The sequence below is a fragment of the Macrotis lagotis genome, chromosome 5, assembly GCF_037893015.1.
Source record: "Macrotis lagotis isolate mMagLag1 chromosome 5, bilby.v1.9.chrom.fasta, whole genome shotgun sequence".
NCBI lineage: Eukaryota > Metazoa > Chordata > Mammalia > Peramelemorphia > Peramelidae > Macrotis > Macrotis lagotis.
Genome location: NC_133662.1, coordinates 145,660,446 through 145,681,148, shown reverse-complemented (window position 1 = coordinate 145,681,148; position 20,703 = coordinate 145,660,446). Strand labels below are relative to the sequence as shown.

The 20,703-nt window shown below is 36.3% G+C and overlaps 1 protein-coding gene across 1 annotated transcript in view; it reads left to right on the top strand.

Annotated features, from left to right (window-relative positions):
• Positions 1-263: 263 nt before the first annotated feature.
• Positions 264-20,703, top strand: part of AHI1 (Abelson helper integration site 1) — a 282,116-nt gene continuing 261,676 nt past the window's right edge. Inside the window, 2 exon segments of the mRNA XM_074187648.1 lie at positions 264-281; positions 19,428-19,495. Of these exon segments, the coding sequence (XP_074043749.1) occupies positions 19,486-19,495 (10 nt within the window). The 5' untranslated portion in view covers positions 264-281; positions 19,428-19,485.

Here is a 20,703-nt window from a genome sequence, read left to right as displayed (position 1 = left end):
GCACTGTAGCTAAAAGTCTCTTGCTGGCTTTCCCCACTCTCCTGTCTCCTGGAGTTTTCTTCCCCTTTCTCCCCAAAGAGATAGACCTTCACTGAAGATCCTCCATGATATCTGCAGTTGAAAACCTCTTTGAATCTTCTCTTTTTCTTGGTGGGATTTGTAGTGTGAGTGTCGGAGTAGAGGCTTCATGTATCTTTGGTCGGGAAAGACTCCAGTAGTTTGCTAGCTTCGCACCACCAACCTGACTTCAAGAAATGAACTCATTTTGGTATTCAAACTGGGTAAGGTCATTGCATGGATTAGTCATAGACTCTTTTAAAATGTTTCTTTTTTCTTCAAATTGTTATCACATAACTTATCTTGGTTCTGCTCACTTCCTTCTAAATTAGTTTATATGATATCTTTCCTTTTGTGATTCTTCTGTTGCAATAATATAACATTACATTTATATAACAATTTATCCAATCAATCTCCAAGTGACTGACAACTTTTTATCTGCAATATGTTGTTAAAACTGCTATAAGTACTACAAATTTTTTTTTTCTATCTATATATAGATAGTTTAGGATATCACTTCTGGACTAAGAGTGATAACAGTGGGTCAAATAGTGTGCATAGTTGGGTGGCTTTTGGAGTATTTTTCAGAATACTGAACTAATTTATAATTCTACCAAGTATGCATTAAAGTGTCTGTCTTCCCGGAATCTTTTCCACATCATCGTTTAGTTATTATTTTCACTTTTTCCAATTTCATGACTAAGGTGGGAAATCAGAATTGTTTTGATATGAATTTATCAAATTATTAGTGAATTAGAGTATTTTTTATGACTATCATTTGTAAATTTGGTCTTTTTTCTTTAGGAAATTCAATTATGGCTTATTCAATCTATTTTTTCTATTATTGTAGTATCTTCTATAAATCTAATTATTCTGTATATTGATAGACATTAATCTACTTCATTTTAATTATCAAGTTTTGCTCACATAAAATTAGGTTGAACCAGTGACTGGGTCTCATTTGTATAAGACTCTCCTCATTGGTCAAGAAATATTTTGAGCAGCATTGTTCAGTACCTGATTGAGATTCTTGTATTGGTTTCCAGCTTTGAGAGAGGAGAAACATATTAACAGATAACATTTCTTTATTATCAATTTTTCCTGCCTAATTTGCTGAGTCAGCCCTAATTTCTGAATTATGCCAATGCAACTGAGAAGAAATAGAGGTTCCAGTGTGATCAGTAATACCTAGGATCTTTCTAATACTTCCTTCACATATTGAGCTTTATGTTCTTCAAGGTTCTTGGGTGGCTCAGGTTAGCAAGCTGTTGACTCTCAAGGTTTTTTTCCCCAAGCTCTGTCAAGATCTATGGTCAAGTCTGACATACCACCTTCTAGCTCAGCTTTGCAGATTCCTGACCCAAGGTGGAATCAGACCTACACACCTATAATCTCTATGTGTTTCTAACTCTCCCTGATCTAAGCTCCTCTCCAGGGTTATATAGCTGCAGGATAAAATGTTTCCCTAGTTCTCCCCTGAGAGTATGTTGGTTGTTTTTTTTTGGTTTGTTGGTTTTATAGTCCAGGTCCTGAAATTTCTGGCTGGACTCTTTCCATAGTTTCCTGCCTATAAAATCAGTTTCTAGGTTTCTCCAGTTTAGCCTTGGTCTGCATGCTGGAAACTTCCTTGTGCTATGGTACTTAGCTGTAGCCCCAACCCAACTCCACACTATGACAATAATCTGGTTCCCCATTTCTTTTCAGACTGAATACACCTTAGACCCCTTCCTGCCCCACTTCAGCATTCTCTTCTGACTTATCAGGCATGTTAGTCAACAAACATTATTCTACACACTGTGCTACAAGTTGCATACAAGTGCAAAAGATAAAGCAGCTCCCATGTGTAATCTTCATTCTAATGAAGATACAACAAATACATATAAAATATGTATGCAATATAAAGATAATAAAAACAAATACAATAAAATATAATAAATACAAGGTAGTTAAATGCAAGGTGGTTTGGGAGGAAAGGCTCTACTTTTAAATGAGCGTTAGAACAGAATCACTAGAGAAGGAAATGACAAACCATTCCATAACCTTTGCCAAGAAACCCCCATGGACAGTTTTGGCTTGCTATGATCTGTGGTGGCATGAAGAATTGGACATGACTGAATTAATATTTTATTTTTTTAGGTTTTTGCAAGGCAAATGGGGTTAGGTGGCTTGCCCAAGTCCACACAGCTTGGTAATTATTGTCTGAGACCTGGATTTGAACCCAAGTACTCCTGACTCCAGGGCTGGTGCTTTATCTACTATGCCACCTAGCTGCCCTAGAATTCATTCTTGAAAGATCAGAGTTGGAGTGAAGAATTGAAAGTCAGTTTGGTAGGGAGAGAAATGTCCAGTGAGATGGGAAAGAGGTTGTGGTCAAGTTGTGAAGGTGAGAAAAACTAAGTAAAAGATTATATGAGAGCAATAGGAAACCACCAGAAAAAATAAATAGATCAATTAGGAGGCTGTTGTAATAATTTAGGTGAGAGGTGATGAGATTTTGGAGAAAGGTAGTAACTATTGAGTGAAGGGGTTGAATTTGAATGTGAGAGGTATGGTAAAGGTAGAAAGAGCAATATTTAGCAATTGATTACACATGTGGTGTGAGGGAGGTTGGGATGCTAAGGTTAAGGACCTAAGACATTAGAAGAATTATGGTGCTTTCAGGAGTTACTGGGAAGTTTGGAAAGAGGGAAGGGTGTAGGAAAAGAGTTCTTAACCTTGTGTTATAGTTCCTTTGGAAGTCTGGTGAAGCTTATAAACATCTTATCTTTTGACCTTCTTTCTTTTTATCAATCTTTTCCTGGATCTTCATCAAAGACAAATAACTGTTGTGTTATCTTTTCTCTTCCAAACTTTCCTCATTCCTGAACTTTCCAATTATTATCAAGGAAACCATCAATCCTTCTCTTTACTTAGTCTCTCAATTTCAGTGTCATTCTCAACTCTTTTTGTCTTTCTTTCAGGAGGACTTGAGTTCAAATTTGGCCTCAGACACTTAATAATCACTTAGCCGTGTGCCCTTGGGCAAGTCACTTAACCCCATTGCCTTGCAAAAAAAAACTCTAAAAAAATTTTGAAAATAGAATATTTGTCAAAAGTATAACATAGATAGAATCACAAATGAAACGAATTACATCGAAATAACTACCAAAATATTAAGAATTCCTAATTTATAAGGAAAAAAATGAATTCTGTTTAAGAAGTTTACAGAATGCTCACTTTGAAATAATCAATAGACAATTTAATGATGCAGCATTGAAGAGATTAGGGTTAGATCCTCTCATCTAGGAATCATCTGCATACAGATTAGGGTGAAATCCACAGGAGTTGATGAGATTATCATATTCAATATTCCCTCTCTTCTTTAAACTGTTTCCTATTACATGAATGCATAGACTTCACCTAGGTCTCTTGGAATCCTTAATTTTCTCCAACTCAATTTCAATGCTGCTTCATATAAGAGGTCTTTCTGGATTTTCCTCCTGTGCAGTTTTTTATTGCTCTTTCAACAAAAGGTTACTTCATAGTTACCTTGCATATATTTTGTATTGATTCACAGGGTGTATTTTGTTTTATCCTAATATGAGAATAGCACTTTATATGTATTAAATTTTTTTTGTTTTAGGTTTTTTTTTTTTCTTTTTGTCAAGGCAAATGGGGTTGTGGCTTTGCCCAAGGCCACACAGCTAGGTGATTATTAAGTGTCTTTGGCCGGATTTGAACTCGGGTACCCGTGACTCCAGGGCTGGCGCCCTATCCACTAGCCGCCCAGCTAATTTCCGTTTTTCATGCATTCAAATACAGGATTCCAAGACCTTCACCATGAGCTCAGAGCTGGCCTCGGGCTGTCCGTCAAGCGCAGGCCCCGCCCCTCGTAGGCTTAAGGGGCGGGCCTCCGCGGCCAGCGGGCCAATCAGGGCTCTCTGCGGAGCACTGCTATAGGCTGGAACTCGGAAGACACCCGGAGGCCCCCCCCCACACCGCCGGTTGCCAAGGCAACAGAGGAGTCCGTAGCCGAGGTGGCGGCCTGGTCGGCTAGTTAAGCTGCTCCGTCCTCCTCCCGCCCCCCGCACCTCCGGGGCCCTGGGCCGGAGCGGGGGCCGCCCCGCGCTGGGCCTCGGTGCTTCTCCTTCCTGTTCCTTAGGCGCGTCAGCCGGAGCCGATCCGGGGGCCAGGACTGAAGCGGCGCCGCCCCGGCCGCGCATCCCCCGCGGGTGAGTCGGGCGGCCCCCGGGCAGGTGGGGCGCTCCCTCCTCGGGGCGGCCGGGCCTCCGCGCCCCGACCCCGGCCGGGCCTCCGCGCTAGGCCCGGCGGGAGCTGCCGCCGCCGCGCAGCCGCGGAACCCGGGCCGTGGGCGCCTGGGGCCCCGCCCAGGGAGCCGCCGCTTTGACCCTTGACCTCCGCGCGGTACAGTTTGTTACCAGACCCTAGCCCCGCCCCCGCCCCGCCCCTTTACCGGGGGGGGGGGGAACTATCCGCACTAGGATTTTGTTTTTCTTTCCCTTTTCTGAGTATTTTGATACACAGATTTTTTTCCCCCTTCTTTCCTTTTCATAGGAGCACATTTTGTGACAGATTTTATCTACTTTTGAAGGAATTTTTAAAAATCTAAGAAAGGTGAAGTTAAACAAAATACATCGGTCTTGCTGGGAAGACCCCCGTGCCATCCGTGGAGGAGAGTGGCGTTGTAGCTTTTGGAACTGCCCGGGCGATCGCCTTGCCCGGGCATCGAAGGCCCCGACCGGTGCCAGGCGCCTCGGTTCTGCTCACTAACTCGCCAGGGGGTCGCTCGGTCTGCCCACGTCGCTCTGCCCACATCGCTCTGCAACCCTTCCGTTCTGCCCAGCATCCCTTCTGGCGCCCTCACATCCCATGGCACTGAAGTGCAGGAATTAGGGCCCTCTCTGTGTGACGAATGAGGGTTTTATCAGAAAAGACACACACACATATACACACAGACACACACACTTATACACATATACACACATATACACAGACACACAAACACAGACACTCAGTCTCTCTCTCTCCTAATTTTGTCTGCATTCTTTTGTGTGTACCCCATTGAATGTGATCAAAAATACTCATTTGACCTCCTTCGATCCTCTCTAGCTCATTTGATCATAAACTTGTCCTTTAGCTATAGATCTGGTAGATGCATTTTCTCCCACTTTAAGATATTACCCTTCATCTCTAAATCATTTATTTTGATCTCATCTTGGTAGATAGTCTATCTGTGTGAACCTTGGTAGATGAGATGCTGCATTTCTAACTAAACAGCTTTCCAGTTTTCCTAGCAAATTTTGTCAAATTGGTCTTACTGCAAAAACTTGGATCTGTATTTTTAGAAGTGCTGGGTTGCTATGGTCATTTACTACTGTGGGTTGTGCACCAAATCTATTCTATTGATCTGTCACTTTTTTTTTTTTAGGTTTTTGCAAGGCAGTGGGGTAAGTGGCATATAAGATATGCCCCTCCTCTAAAGTCCACTTTGCTTCCAATAGCTGTCTTCTTTAATCTGATCTCTTTTTTTTTATCCACCCTTTCCCTTAGCCCTCTTTCCTTCTCCTTTTCTGTTGAATAAGATAAATTTATATTTCCATTTCAGTATCCCTTCCACATTTTTCACTTGCCCTACTGATTTTTTATTGTTGGTTTTTTTAGGTTTTTGCAAGGCAATGGTTAGTGGTTTGCCCAAGGCCACACAGCTAGGTAATTATTAAGTGAGGCCGGATTTTTGAACTCAGGTACTCCTGACTCCAGGGCCGTTGCTATATCAACTGTGCCACCTAGCTTCCCCTTCCCAACTGATTTTGGTATAACTTTGATATGCCTCAGCATAAGACATTAAACGGGAATTTTTTGGAAGTGTTACAGAAGCCACAAATGACACACAAAGGCCAGTAAAGGACACAGAGCCTATGACCAAATACTTAACCCAAATTTTACAATTAGATATTGTAAACACTTCATAAAAGAGAGAGAAAAATAATTTTGACTTCTTTGATCAGAAGGGAGAGTCAAAAAATTTTATGATGAATTTTCTAGATCACTGGAGGGTGCTGAACTCCTATCTCCTTTCCCCCCATGATGTGGAAGGCATAACTGTATATGTATTTTGCCTCTATGATCCAATTTATATTTAAAATGTAAGAGATCTTTCAGAGTGGTTTCAATTGAATAATGTGGACCGAAACCAGACTTTAGAGAATAAATACTGAGGAGAAAGGAAGGGGAAGTATGAATTGTAGAAGACCTTGTGAAGGAGTTAGCCACAACAAGGAGGAGAGATATGCAGACAATAGCTATTAGAAGTGGCTATACGATTTTTTGGATGATGGCCGGGGAGACTTGGTCTTATTTGCAAGCAAGAGATCAGTAAATAGGGAGAGATTGAAGATAAGTGGTGGGCATACAAAAGGGGGCAGTTTGCTATTGAAGGCAGGCTGGTCCTAGATCACATGAATATATAGAGAGGGTTTGATTTGACTGGGAGAAGGGTTACCTCTTTATTTGAATCAGGAGGGGTAGCTTATTTTTAAAAAAAGTAATCAAAGATATTTGTTAATACATTCTGTGTACATCAGTTCACTACTATTGTGCTTTTTGAGTTCTTGTGTCTGATTTTTTTTAGGGTTTTTTTTTTTTCCAAGGCAAATGGGGTTAAGTGGCTTGCCCAAGGCCACCCGGCTAAGTAATTATTGAGTGTCTGAGGCAGGATTTAAACCCAGCTACTCTTGACTCCAAGGCCGGTGCTTTATCCACTAGGCCAGCTAGCTGCCCCTTCTTGTGTCTGATTTTTTAAAAAAATTATTTTTAGGACAGCTAGGTGGCGCAGTGGATAGAGCACCAACCCTGGAGTCAAGAGTACCTGGGTTCAAATCCAGCCTCAGACACTCAATAATTACCTAGCCGGGTGGTCTTGGGCAAGCCACTTAACCCCATTTGCCTTGCAAAAACCTAAAAAAAAATATTTTTAGTATTTTATTTTTCCTAGTTACATGTAAAAACAATTTTTAATGTTCATTTTTAAAACTTTTGGTTCCAAATTCTTTCCTTTTCTTCCTTCCTATTCCCACACCCCTCATTGAGAAAACAAGCAATTTGAAACGGGTTATAAGTATGTAGTTACACAAAACATTTCCATTATAATTATTTGTGAAAGAAAACATAGGGCACCCCTCCCCCCAAAAAGAAACTTCAAGGAAAATAAAGTAAAAAAATATGATTCAATCTGTGTATTCTGAAAGCTATTAGTCTTTCTCAGGGGATGGAGAGCATTCTTTATTAAAAGTCGTTCAGAGTTGTCTTCATTCATTACATTGCTGAACAAAGTTGTCATTCACAGTTGTTCATCCTACTTTAATATCATCCTGTTTTTAATGTAATCATGTTAGATTTCACTTTATAAGAGCTTATGTAAGAATTTCCAGGTTTTTCCCCCCACCCCCGAGAGCAACCTGCTCATCATTTCTTATAGCAAAATAGCATTCCATCATAATCACACATCACAATTTGTCCAGCTATTCCCTAAATGAAGGGCATCCCCTCAATTTCCAGTCCTTGCTACCAGAAAAGCTCTGTCACAAGTAACCTGTATATTTAAGTTTTTTGACATCACAGGATCAAAGGACTTGCATGGTTTTATAGTCCTTTTAGGTCTAATTCCAAATTGCTCTGTGGAATAATTGAATCAGTTCACAACTCTACCATCATTGCATTATTGTCTCATTTTCTTTATATTTGCTCCAACATTTGTAATTTTCCTTTTTCTGTCCTATTAACCTTATCTATTAGATGTAAAATAGTACCTTAGAATTCTTCTAATGTGCATTTCTTCACTTGATGGTGAGTTAGAACATTTTTATATGGCCATAGATAGCTTTGACATCCTCATCTGAAAATAGTTCATATACTTTGATCATTCATCAATTGGGGAATGACTTTATTTATTTGTTTGTTTGTTTATTTATTTATTTATGGTTTTTGCAAGGCAAAGGGATTAAGTGACTTGCCCAAGATCACACTGCTCAATAAGAGTTAGGTGTCTGAGGCTGAATTTGAACTCAGGTCCTCCTGAATCCAGAACTGGTACTATATTCACTATACACCCTAGCTGCCCCAATGACTATTTTTTATAAATTTGACTTACCTTTCTGTATGCTTGAGAAATGAGGGTGTTATTAAATTAAATAAAATTACTTCAAAATTGTTTCACAGTTACTATTGCTCATTGTATTTTCCTCTATTCCATTCTACCTAATCCATTTATTCTGTTTTCTCTATCCTTTCACCCTCTCCCTCTTCAAAAGTGTTTTCCTTCTGACTATCCTCTCCACTATGTGGCACTCATTTCCATCATCCCCACCTCTCCATTTTCCCCTTTCCCTCCTATTTTCCTGTAGGAAAATTTCCTTTTTTCTTCTCTCTCTCTCTCTCTCTCTCTCTCTCTCTCTCTCTCTCTCTCTCTCTCTCTCTCTCTCTCTTCCTTCTTTCTTTCATTTTTGTCCAATATGCACATACATATTTTTAAGTTAAGTTACAAAATTTCCTTCTACCCTCTCTTCTCACCCCCCTCCCCTCAGCAGTCAGATTAGCAGATTAGCATTGTACATACACATTTTGATAAATATGTTTATAGGTTAGTATTATTTTCCATGTGAGGATAAAGGATTAAGGGAAAGAGATACATAAGAGATTATTTTTCTACAGTGTTCATTAGATTCTGAAGGGTTGTTTGTGTGTGTGTATGTGTATGTTTTTTGTTGTTGTTTTTCTTCCTCTGCATGGGGATAATATAGTCCATAGCCGGTCCAATACAGTTGTCCTAGCTTTCTGAACTGCTGAGAGGAGCTGCTTCCGTCAGATTTGTTCACCTCACAATGTTGTTGATGTGTACATTGTTTTCTTGGTTCTACTCTTTTCACTCAGCAACAGGTCCTGTAAGTCATTCCATGCTTCTCTAGAGTCTGATTGTTTATGGTTTCCTATAGAGCGTCTATGGTTTCCTATAGAGCAATAACATTCCATAGTATTCATGTACCATAACTTGTTTAGCCATTCCCTAATTGATGGGCATCCCCTCAATTTCCAGTTTTTTGCCACTACAAAAAGGGCTGCAAGAAGGACTTTTCCTCTTTTTATAATTTCTTCTGGATATAGATAGAATTGGAATTGCTGGGTCAAAGGGTATGAACGGTTTTATTGTTTTTTGGGAATAGTTCCATATTGCTCTCCAGGAGGTTTAGATTCTCTTCCACAATTCCCCAAGCAATGCATTAAAGTCCCAAGCCCCCCACAGTCTCTCCAACATTGATCACTTAACCTTTTTTCTCATCTTGGCCTATTGGATAGGTGTGAGATCATACCTCATTGTTTTAATTTGCAATTCTTTAATAATGATTTGGAGCATTTTTTCATATGATTATATCTTTAATTTCTTCATCTGAAAACTGTTCATATTTTTTTGATCATTTATCAATTGGGGAATGACCTCTGACCTCATAAATTTGATGTAGTTCTTTATATATTTTAGAAATAAGACTTTTATCAGAACTGCTAGTTGGGAAAATTATTTCCCAGCTTTCTGCTTTCCTTCTAATTTTGGCAGCATTGATTTTATTACTGCAAATCTTTTTAATTTAATGTAGTCAATATCATTCATTTTGCAGTTTTTAATGTGCTCTAATTCTTGTTTTGTCATAAATTCCATAGATCTCATAGAATATTTCTTTTTCTATTAATATATATATATATATGGTGTTGCTCTTTATGTCTAAATCCTGCACACATTTTGACCTTATTTTGGTATAGGGTGTGAGATGTACTATCTTCAAGTTTTCCCCCCAAATTATTGTCAAATAGTGAGTTCTTATCCCAGTAGCTGATGTCTTTGGGTTTGTCAAATAGTAGATTGCTGTAGTCTTTTACTGCATCTTCTTTGGAACCTATCCTAAATCCACTGATTCATTACTCTTATTAACTAGTACCAGACAGTTTTGATGATTGTCACTTTATAGTATAATTTTAGATCTGGTAGAGATAGGTCACCTTCCTTTACATTTTTTTTTCCATCAGTTCCCTTGCTCTTCTTGCCCTTTTGTTGCTCCAGATGAATTTTGCTACTATTTTTTCTAGCTCAGTTAAGGTAGTTATTTGGTATTTTGATTGGTATGGCACTGAATAAGTCATTCAATTTGGATAAATTGCCATTTTCATTACATTAGCTTGACCTAACCATGAGCATTTGGCATTTTTCCAATTACTTAGATCTGACTTTATTTGGATGAGAAATGGTTTATAATTGTGTTCATACAGTTTCTGGGTTTGTCTTGGGAGGTAGATTGCCTAGTATTTAAGATTGTCTATAGCTATTTTAAATGGAATTTCTCTTTCTATCTCTTGCTCTTGTGGTTTGTTGTTCATATAAAGAAATGCTGATGATTTATGTGGGTTTGTTTTATATCCTGCTACTATGCTGACTTTGTTAATTGTTTCAAGGAGTTTTTTAAGATGATTTTCTCTGGTTCTTTAAGTATACCATCATATCATCTGCAAAGAGTGAAAGTTTTGCTTCATCATTGCCAATTCTAATTCCTTCAATTTCTTTTTCTTCTTTTATTTCTAAAGCTAATATTTATAATACTATATTGAATAGTAATGGTGATAATGGGCATCCTTGTTTCACTTCTGATTTTATCGAAAAATGCTCTAAGTTTATTCCCATTACATACAATATTTGTTGATGGTTTTAGATAGTACTATTTATTATTTTAAGGAAAATTCCATTTCTCAACTTTCTAGTGTTTTTAATAGGAAAGAATGTTGTATTTTATCAAAGACTTTTTTCAGCACCATTGAGATAATCATATGATTTGTAAACTTTGATATTGGTAAGTTTAATTATGTTGAGTGTTTTCCTAATATTGAACTATCCCTATCTACCTGGTATAAATCTTACCTGATCATGGTGTATTATCCTAGCAATAACTTACTGTAGTCTCATTTCTAAAATTTTTAAAAGATTTTTGTATCAATATTCATTTGAGCAGTAGGTCTATAATTTTCTTTGTTCTGGTTCATCCTGGTTTAGGTATCAGCACCATGTTGGTGTTAGAAAAAGAGTTTTATAGAACCACTTCCTCTCCTATTTTTTAAATAGTTTATGTAGCATAGGAATTAATTGTTCCTTAAATGTTTGGTAGAATTCACTTGTAAATCCATCTGGTCCTGGAGACTTTTTCTTAGGGAGTTTATTGATGCTTTCTTCAATTTCTTTTTCTGAAATGGGGTTATTTAAGTAATTTATTTCCTCTCCTGTTAATCTAGGCAGTTTGTATTTTTGTCAGGTTATCCAGTTTATTGGCATGTAGTTCATCAAATTAACTCTGAATTATCTCTTTAATTTCCTCTTCATTGGTGGTTAGTTTAGCCTTTTTCATTTTTTGATACTGGTAATTTGGTTATCTTTTCTCTCTTTTTTAATCAGATTAACCAAAAATTTGTCTATTTTACTGGCTTTTTTGGATAAATCAACTCTTTTATTTATGAAATCAATGGTTTTCATGCTTTCACTTTTATTAACCTGTCCCTTGAATTTCAGAATTTCTATTTTAATATTTAATTGGGGATCTTTAATTTGTTCTTTTTTTTTTTCTAGATTTTTTAGTTGCATACACAATTCATTTATCTCCGCTTTCTCTATTTTATTCATAAAGGCATTTAGAGATAAAAAGTTTCCCCTTAAAACTGCCTTGGCTGCATCCCAAAAATTTTGGTATGATGTCTCATTGGTATCATTTTCTTGGATCTAATTATTGATTTTTTTCTCTTGTATGCTATTTGATCCACCCAATATTTAAGATAAAGTTATTTACTTTACAATTTGTTCTTGGTTTTTTTATTTCCATGACCCTTTATTACCTGTAATTTTTATTACATTATGGTCTGAGAAGTGTGTAGTTATTATTTTTGGCTTTCTGCATTTGATTTTAAGGGTTTTGTGCCCTAGTACATGGTCAGTTTTGGTATATGTGCCATATACTACTGAGAAAAAAGTATATTTTTTTCTATCACCATTCAGTTTTCTCCAGAGGTCTATCATATCAAAGTTTTCTTGAGATTTCATTCACTTTCTTAACTTCCTTCTTTTTTATTTTGTTTTACATGCATCTAGATATGAGAGGCAGAATGAGGTCTCCCATTATTAAAGTTTCACTGTCTATGTCCCCTTGTAATTCACTCAGCTTTTCTTCTAGGAATTTGGATGCTATACGACTAGGTGCATACATGTTTAGTAATGATGTAACTTCATTACCAATGGTGTCTTTTAAGAAGATGTAGCTTCTTTCCTTTTATCCCTTTTTAACGAGATTGATTTTTGCTTTTACTTTTTTCTGAGATTAGGATCACTACCCCAGATTTATTTTTTACTCCAGCTGAGGCATTATTTTGCTCCAACCTTTTACCTTTACCCTGTGTGTATCTCTCTGCTTCAGTTGTGTTTCTTGTAAGCAGCATATTGTAGGATTCTAGTTTTTAATCCATTCTGCTATCCATTTCCATTTTATGGAACAGTTTATCCTATTCACATCTACAGTTACTATTACTAATTTTGTAATTCCCTCCAGGCTATCTTTCACCACTTATATTTTTCTCTTTCATTTTCTCTTATTCCTCTTCACCAAAATTTTATTACTTTTCTCCTTTGACTTTTCTTTTAAAAATTTAACTTTCAGTTTATTTTTACTCATACCTTCCCTTCCCTTTTGTTAGTTCCCTTCTTCCCTTATCTTTCCATTTCCTAGTCCCCCCCTTCCCTGTAGATTAAGTTAGATTTTTAATCCAAAATGGGAATGTATTGAGTAGAATTTATTCAGTATTCCCATTCTCCTTTCTTTCCCCTCTAAAATTATACATCTTTGTGCTTCTTTCTTTGGTGTTATTCATGACTCTAATACCTTTAATCAGATATCATCAATCACAATTAGATTATTTGATTGATAAGCTCACATTGTTATCAAGATAACATCACAGATTGCTTGAATACCTGATAAGCAGCATTGATTCAAATTCTATCAAATTATCATTTTAATCATTTTTTACCTTACCCCCTTTTCAGGTATCTTTCAAGTACACAAAATCATCCTCATGAGCCAAAGTATCATCCAAAGCCAATTCTTGAACTATTTGTGCTCCTCTCCCCAGGCCTGTATTCTCTCACACTTTACCCCCTCCCCCTCCTGCTCCCCTACCCAGGGTCAGAGTACTTAACCCCTTGTTAAGTGAAGCCCAGGTTAAGTCCAACTCTGATCTAATTAACTGGAAGAATCTTAATGATCTCCAAGTACTAGGAGGCTCTGGAGGTCTCACCTCAGCACCTTACAATTGATTGTGAGTTAGAGACACTGACTCAGGACTTAACAGTTTATGATGCCCTCAGTTAGACAAGGTGCTAAGTACAGTAGAGTTAAAGTAGGTCAAAGGATAATGAGATACTTAAATTTAAAGTTAACACCCTTGCTTTTCTTCAGGGCTTTTTGTCACAAACATAGTGATGTCATCTTGGACTTCTTCAATTGAGAGATAAGACCCAATTATACCTCTATCCTTTAGATTCATTCTCTTCAATTATATTCTGCCCTTTAAAATTATTCTAAGAAAAGTAAAGTTCTAAAGAATTAGAAATATCTTCCCTTTTAGGGTTGTATACAATTTAATGGTCTTGACTAACATTTGTTTTGTTTTATCCTTCCCCTTTTCATTTACTATTTTTTATTCAACTCTGAGTTGTGTATTTGGTGATTGAATTCCTGGTTCAGTTTTGGTCTTCGTGTCAGAAAATTCTAGAAGTCCTCTTTCGTTGGATATCCATCTTTTCCCCTGACAGTATATGCTGAATTTTACAGGGTAGTACATTCTGGGTTGTAATTCCAGGTCCTTTGCTCTCTGAAATATGCTATTCCAGGTCTTCCAATCCTTTAACTTCGAGGTTGATAGGTCCTATGTGAGTCTGATTGTGTTTCCTTTGTATTTGAATTGTTTTCTTTTTGCTACTTGCAGTATTCTCTCTTATATTTGAGAGTTCTGGAATTTGGCTATTACAGCCCTTGGAGTTTTTATTCTGGGATCTTTTTTCTGGAGGGATTCTTTCAATGGTTATATTGTTATCTTATTTTAGTAGATTTTCTCTTACAATTTCCTGCATGATATTTTCCAGGTTCTTTTTTTTTTTTTAATCTAGGCTTCCTAGTAGTGCAATGATTGTCTCTCCTGAATCTATTTTCCAGGACATTCGTTTTTCCTTAAAGGTACTTTACATTTTCTTCAGATTTTATAGTCTTTTTATTTTGGTTGATAGATTTGTGTAGTCTTCTAGATTCATTGGTTTCCATTTGTTCAATTCCAATTTTTAGGGTTTTATTTTCTTCAATTAAATTCTGTGTTTCCTTTTTCAGTTGGTTATTTTTACTTTTAATTGAGTTGATTCCTTTGGGCAATTTTTCATAATTTTCCTGCATGACTTTCATTTTTCTCCATTTTTCTTCTTCCTCTCTTCTTTGTTTTTTTAATTTCTTTTTAACCTCTTTGATGAGATTTTGTATTTGAGACCAATTTATAGACTATCCCCTGTGCGTGATTTTTCACTGCTTTCTTCTTCAGATATGGCATTATCATCTCTGTCTGTAAAATAGTTTTCTATAGTGAACACTATTTTAGCTTTTTTGCTCATCTTTGTTGTTTTAGTTCTGTTCCTGTGGTATAGAGAGTACAGATCCAAGCTCTTTTTTTTTCCTGGGGCTGGGGTCTGCTATCTGGTTTGGCATTGGCCAAGATTTTTCCTATGAAGTCCAGTTCTTGACTTTGCAGAGGTTTTTCCCCTCTATGTTAAGGTTCTGACTTAACAGTTGCTTGTTCCCTACCCAGTTCTTTCTTTTAGCACAGTGTTCTCAGGGTTCAGACTTTGGGGTTGGAGTCCTCTCTGCTGGCTTGTTGTCTAACTGCCAGGACCTCTGATGTTGTGAAGCTGTCAGGACTTGGATTGTATTGTGGTTTAAAGCCTCCTGCTGGCTTTTCCACTCTCTCACCTCCTGGACTTTACTTCCCCTTTTCCCCCCCAATTGACACACACCTTCACTGAAGATCCTCCAAGATTTATACAGTTGAAAACTTCTTTGAATCTTCTCTTTTTCTTGGTGGGATCTATAGTTTGAATATCATTTATCTTTGGTAGGGAAAATTTTGGGAACATGTTAACTTCATGCCACCATCTTGGTTGGCTCTGTCCCAGAAGTTTGTAAGATAGATTTATATACCCATTTGAATGTTTGTTATTCCTTATTTGAACCAATTCTGTTGCAAGTAAAATTCACTGACTCACCTCCCCTCTCTTTTCCCTCACAATAAAAGCTTAAAAGCTTTTTCTTCTCTCTCTCTCTCCTCCCTCCCTCCCATCCCCCCCACCTTCATCTAAATGACCTAATAATGAAAAAAATATCATCTTCCCATGTAGGAGTATATAAACAGTGCAGCATCAAGTCCTTTATGACTTTCTCTTTTCTTTTTAACTTTTCATATTTCTATTGAGTCTTGTATTTGAAAAATCAGCTTTTCTGCTCACCTCTGGTGTTTTCATCAGGAACGTTTCAAAGTACTCTTTGTCATTGAATGTCCATCTTTTTCCCTGGAAGAGTATGCTCAGTTTTTCTAGTTTTGTTTATTCTTGTAATTCAAGATCATTTTAATGTTCTGGAATAGCCTATTCCAAGCTCTCCCTATGATCCTTTAATGTTAGAAGCTGTAAATCTTGTGTTTACTGACTATGACTTCATGGTATTTGAATTATTTCATTCTGGCTACTTTCAATATATTCTCAATCATGGAGCTATAGAATTTGATTATAATAATTCTTAGAGTTTTTTTTAGGATAACCTTCATGAGGTGAGTGGTGGTTTCTTTCAATTTCCATTTTACCCTCTGATTCTATTATATCAGGGCAGTTTCCCTGATAATTTCTTGAAAGAAGATGTCTAACCTCTTTTTTTTTATCATGGCTTTCAGGTAATCCAAAAATTTGTAAATTATATCCTCAGGATATATTTTCCAGGTCAGCTGTTTTTCCAGTGAGATATTTCACATTGTCTTCTATTTTTTCATTCTTTTGGGGTTTTTTATGGGTTCTTGATTTCTCATAAAGTCATTGGCATTTGTTGGCTCAATTCTAATTTTTAAGGTATTACTTTCTTCAGTGAGCTTTTCTGCCTCCTTTTCCATTTGTGCAATTCCGCTTTTAAAGACATTATTATTCTCCTCATTGACCTTTTGGTCATATTTTACCATTTGGCCTAGTCTGTTTTTTAAGATGTTATTTTTTTCAGCATTTTTGTGTCAGTATTTTTATCAAGTTACTGACTTGATTTTCATGATTTTCCCCATATCATTCTCATTTTCCCCATTTTTTTCTCTACCTCTCTTACTTGTTTTTCAAAATCCTTTTTGAGCTCTTCAGTGTCCTGAGACAACTTATATTTTTCTTGGAGACTTTGGATGTAGAAGCTTTGACTTTGTTACCTTCTAAGGTGTGTTTTGAACTTTTCACCATAGTGACATTGTCGGTTTTTTCTGTTGCTGTCTCCTTTTCCTAGCATATGACTTGATTTTAACTCATTTTTAAAATAGGGTTCCATTTCCAGAGTGGATGATGAAATGTCCCAATTTTCTAGCATTTTGTGCAGAATTTTTGTTTAAGTTTACACTTCTTCCAAGGAGAAAAGTGTTTGCTACTCTCTTGACCTGTGCTCTGATCTATTAGTGACCATAAGCATTATTTTCTGCCATGGAACTGTGAGGACAGTACTCTTTTCACTGTGGCCACAAGTTCTGGCATGATAGTGTTCCTCCTTGTCCTAGGACTGTTAACCCAGGTCTGGGACAATTTTCCAAGTGTGGGCAAATCAGCAGAGTCCCTGCCATAGTGCTAGCAACAAGACCCCTGTGCTCTCCTTTTGACTCACTATTCAATCTCATTACTGTCTGGACTGAGATCTCTGGAAGTGGCTGCTGTTACTTCAGTGACTCTCTAGGCCTGCTCCTGGTTTAATAGGGTCTGGGGCCTCCACTGGACTGTGCTCCTCTCTCAACAGTCCCTTCCTGCCTATCTTGCAAGTAGTCTTGGGCTAGAAAATAAAATTGTTTCACTGTTTGTGTTTGTGTGTGTGTGTGTGTGTGTGTGTGTGTGTGTGTGTGTATGTGTGTGTGTGTTCTGTCACTCTAGAATTTGTTTAGAGTCAGTATTTAAAGATATTTGTAGGGGTTTGGAGGGAAAGCCCAGGAGAGTCCCTGCCTTTATTTCATCTTGTCTTCTGTTTGATTTTTAATAGTTTCTTTGTATTCTTATTTGCTACTGATTCTACTCCTTAGTGGGGTCATTATGTCTCTCTCAAGTGTTCGTCTGCTGTCCACTTTTGCTTTGACTTTTATGTAACTTAACTTTTTAAAAGTCTGTCTGAAATAAAGAATAACCAGACTAACAATGAGGATGCAGAACACTATTCCTGTTAACGTGACCTTTAGAGAACAAATTTGGTAGCATTTTTTACAACATCCTTTTTATTCTTTATTCCAGGCTCTTTTCTCTGATCTCTTCACAGCTGCCAAAATCATCTTTAAGAGACTCAAGTCTAGACATGTGCTTTCCCTGCTGAAAAAATCTATAGTATTGTTCTCATTGAGTGTAGAATAATGTTTAGATTCTTCACCCATATATTTAAGGATAACTTCATTCTGATTTCCATCTAGCTTGTCAACCTTATTCCAGACAGCTCCATTCAATGAACTCTGTTCCAGCCTCTCCATCTCCCACCTTCTTGCTTTTTCATGAACTGATCCCTTTTATAATGTACTTCCTTTTTGTTTCTGTTACTTACAAATATTATTTTTTCACCAATCAAAAAACGTTCCACCACTTGCCAGAAATTCTTTCAAGTTGTTAGCAACCTTAATTTTTCCTCATACTAGAGAGATAGCATCAGTAGTGAATAGAGATTTGCCCTTTGTGCTAGAAGGACCTGGGTTTGAATCCTGCCTCTGATACATTTCTGGCTGTAATCTTGAGCAAGTCACTTAACCTCTCAGTATTCTAGAGAATTCTTTAAGACCATAAATTACAGAGAAGGTACTAGCCTGCATTGATAAAGGGAGTTTCCTTACCTGGGAGTTCCCTATACTTGTGAATATATATTTGTATATTATATTTATATAGTTACTACTATCCTCAGATATGTACATAGTAGTAGCAATAATAGTTTAATATTTGCCAATATGCTTATGTAGATTATCTCATTTGTCCTCCTTACAACCTTATTAAGATAGTTACTATATAAAGATACAATCATCATATAGATAAGGAGACTAAAGTCAGAAAAGATACTTGTCCAGGGTCACTCCGCTAGGCAATAGCTGAGGCAAAATTCAGACCTAAGTCCAATGCTTCATCCTCTGTGCCAGAATTCCTCCTTCATGTTGTTTGCTATCCAGTAGGAAATCAGCCAGTCTTTCAGCAAGCATTTATTAAGACCCTATATGTGCACAAACCTTTTGAAGATAGAGACTGTTTGTTTTTTGTATCCAAACTGTGTTTAATACACAGTGTCTTGCACTTAATAAAGGTTTAATAAATGCTTATTGAATAGAATTTTGTTGTATCTAATTGATTTGCAATGGAGGACATTATTGCTTCCTTACTACTTTCTTGGCTTTATTTTGGATAGTTGAAGTGACAAGATAAATAATTTTAAATCTTTATTACTATGATGGGTTTACATTTAAAATATATGTATATATATAAAATCAAACTACTTTCTGACCCTCCTGTCTTTTATTTGCTTTTAATTTTATATAACTTTGTTACTCTAACTTTTATTTTCTTGGGGGGTATAGTGAAATTTAGATGCATTATATGTGAAAAAAATACGTGACAAATTAGGAATTAATATGTTACCACTTTCATAACAGGCTTATGGAAAAATTAATTTTGAACTGATAACTATTTCTTCATTGAATTCATAGTAATTATTGAATGACACAGACCATTTGAAAGCATATAATTTACACTCAGGAAACCACTTATTATCCCTTTTAAAGATGTGTTCACTTTTATACCTAAATATTTTTATTTCTATGTAAATCACTTAGCCTAGTTATTTATAATCTTTAATCATAGTCATACCTTGCAGTGATTGGGTTAGTGACCTTGATTGTATTCTAGGACTACAAACTGCTTTTGATTTATCCTAGCTAAGTGCTCAAAAATTTATGTTTTTCTACGTACATTTTAACTTTTATGTATTTATCCTGTTCTTCTTTTGTTTTTACAGACTGCTGATTAATTAAATATTCTATATTGGGATTTGACATTTTCCACAAAGGCTGAATATGCCAACAGGTAAAACTTTTGGGGGGGGAATGTTTGGCTAAAAATTAATTTCTACTCATTTTCTTTTAATTCATATTTCTTTTAGGGAAGATTAATTATCCATAGTAAATAGAATAAATAATCTTTATTAAAACATTTTGATTAACATAATATTTAATCTCATTTTTAATTGGAATAAAATTACAGAAGGGGGAAAAAGTTGCTTTTTTACAACCTGACTCTTGTTTTACTTATGCTATGAGTACCATTATCTTATACTGTGAGTAGATACAGAAAAATGATTGAACCCTTCTAGGTTCATTTACTCTTTTATTTTGTTTGATTCACTTCAATTGGATTCAATTCCTCCCAGTGTGTGAGAAATGTTTGCTAGTTGCTAGTGACATTTCTTTTTGAATAATTTTACAGGTTTGTGATATCAGTGTGGATACCTCAGTCCATACTCCAACTTGTTCTTCCCTTCCCATTTTGTTTGATTCTTATTTGTGTCCTCCCATATTTCCTCATTAGAGGATCTGGATCAATCTTTCAGCATTTCTAATATTTCATGGATACCAGTGTAACAACTGGGAATTGTCTGTTTCTCATGAGCCTGTTTTGGGGCCATACTTTTCAATGGTTGACTTGTTATATACCACTTTTAACACACAAATCATTGTTAATAATATACTTCAGATTACTTTTGCTCACTGTCAAAATCTTTCCATCGTGTCTCAGTTCAATGTAGTTTTGGTTCTTTAGTAATTTATAGCATTATCAGGAGGAAATTATTTAAAAAAAAATGAATTTTAGTGCCAGGAAACAACTTTGGGTAATGAAAAAAAAGATTGTGCAATTTCTTGAATGTGATCTAGTTCATTAACTTTGTCTTATTCAATTCTGACTAATCTCTTTTCATTTGAAGGGTTTGTCTAAGCTTTTATCTGGGTAGTAAGCATTCTTTTCCACTTGTTTTTTCCTATGTGGATTTCAAGACAGATCTTTTGAGTAGCCATAGTCTCACTGAGAAGGAGCACATAATTCCTCTGTACATAGCAACATGACCCTTAATTGTCTTAAAAACCATGCTTGTGGTACCACATAATGATTTACCTATTTTTATAATTAAAATCCTTTTCTTTTATTTCTTTTTAAAAATTAATTAATTTATTTTTAACTACATTCAAAGATAATTTTCAGCATTCATTTTTATATAAGGTTTTGGGTTGTACATTTTT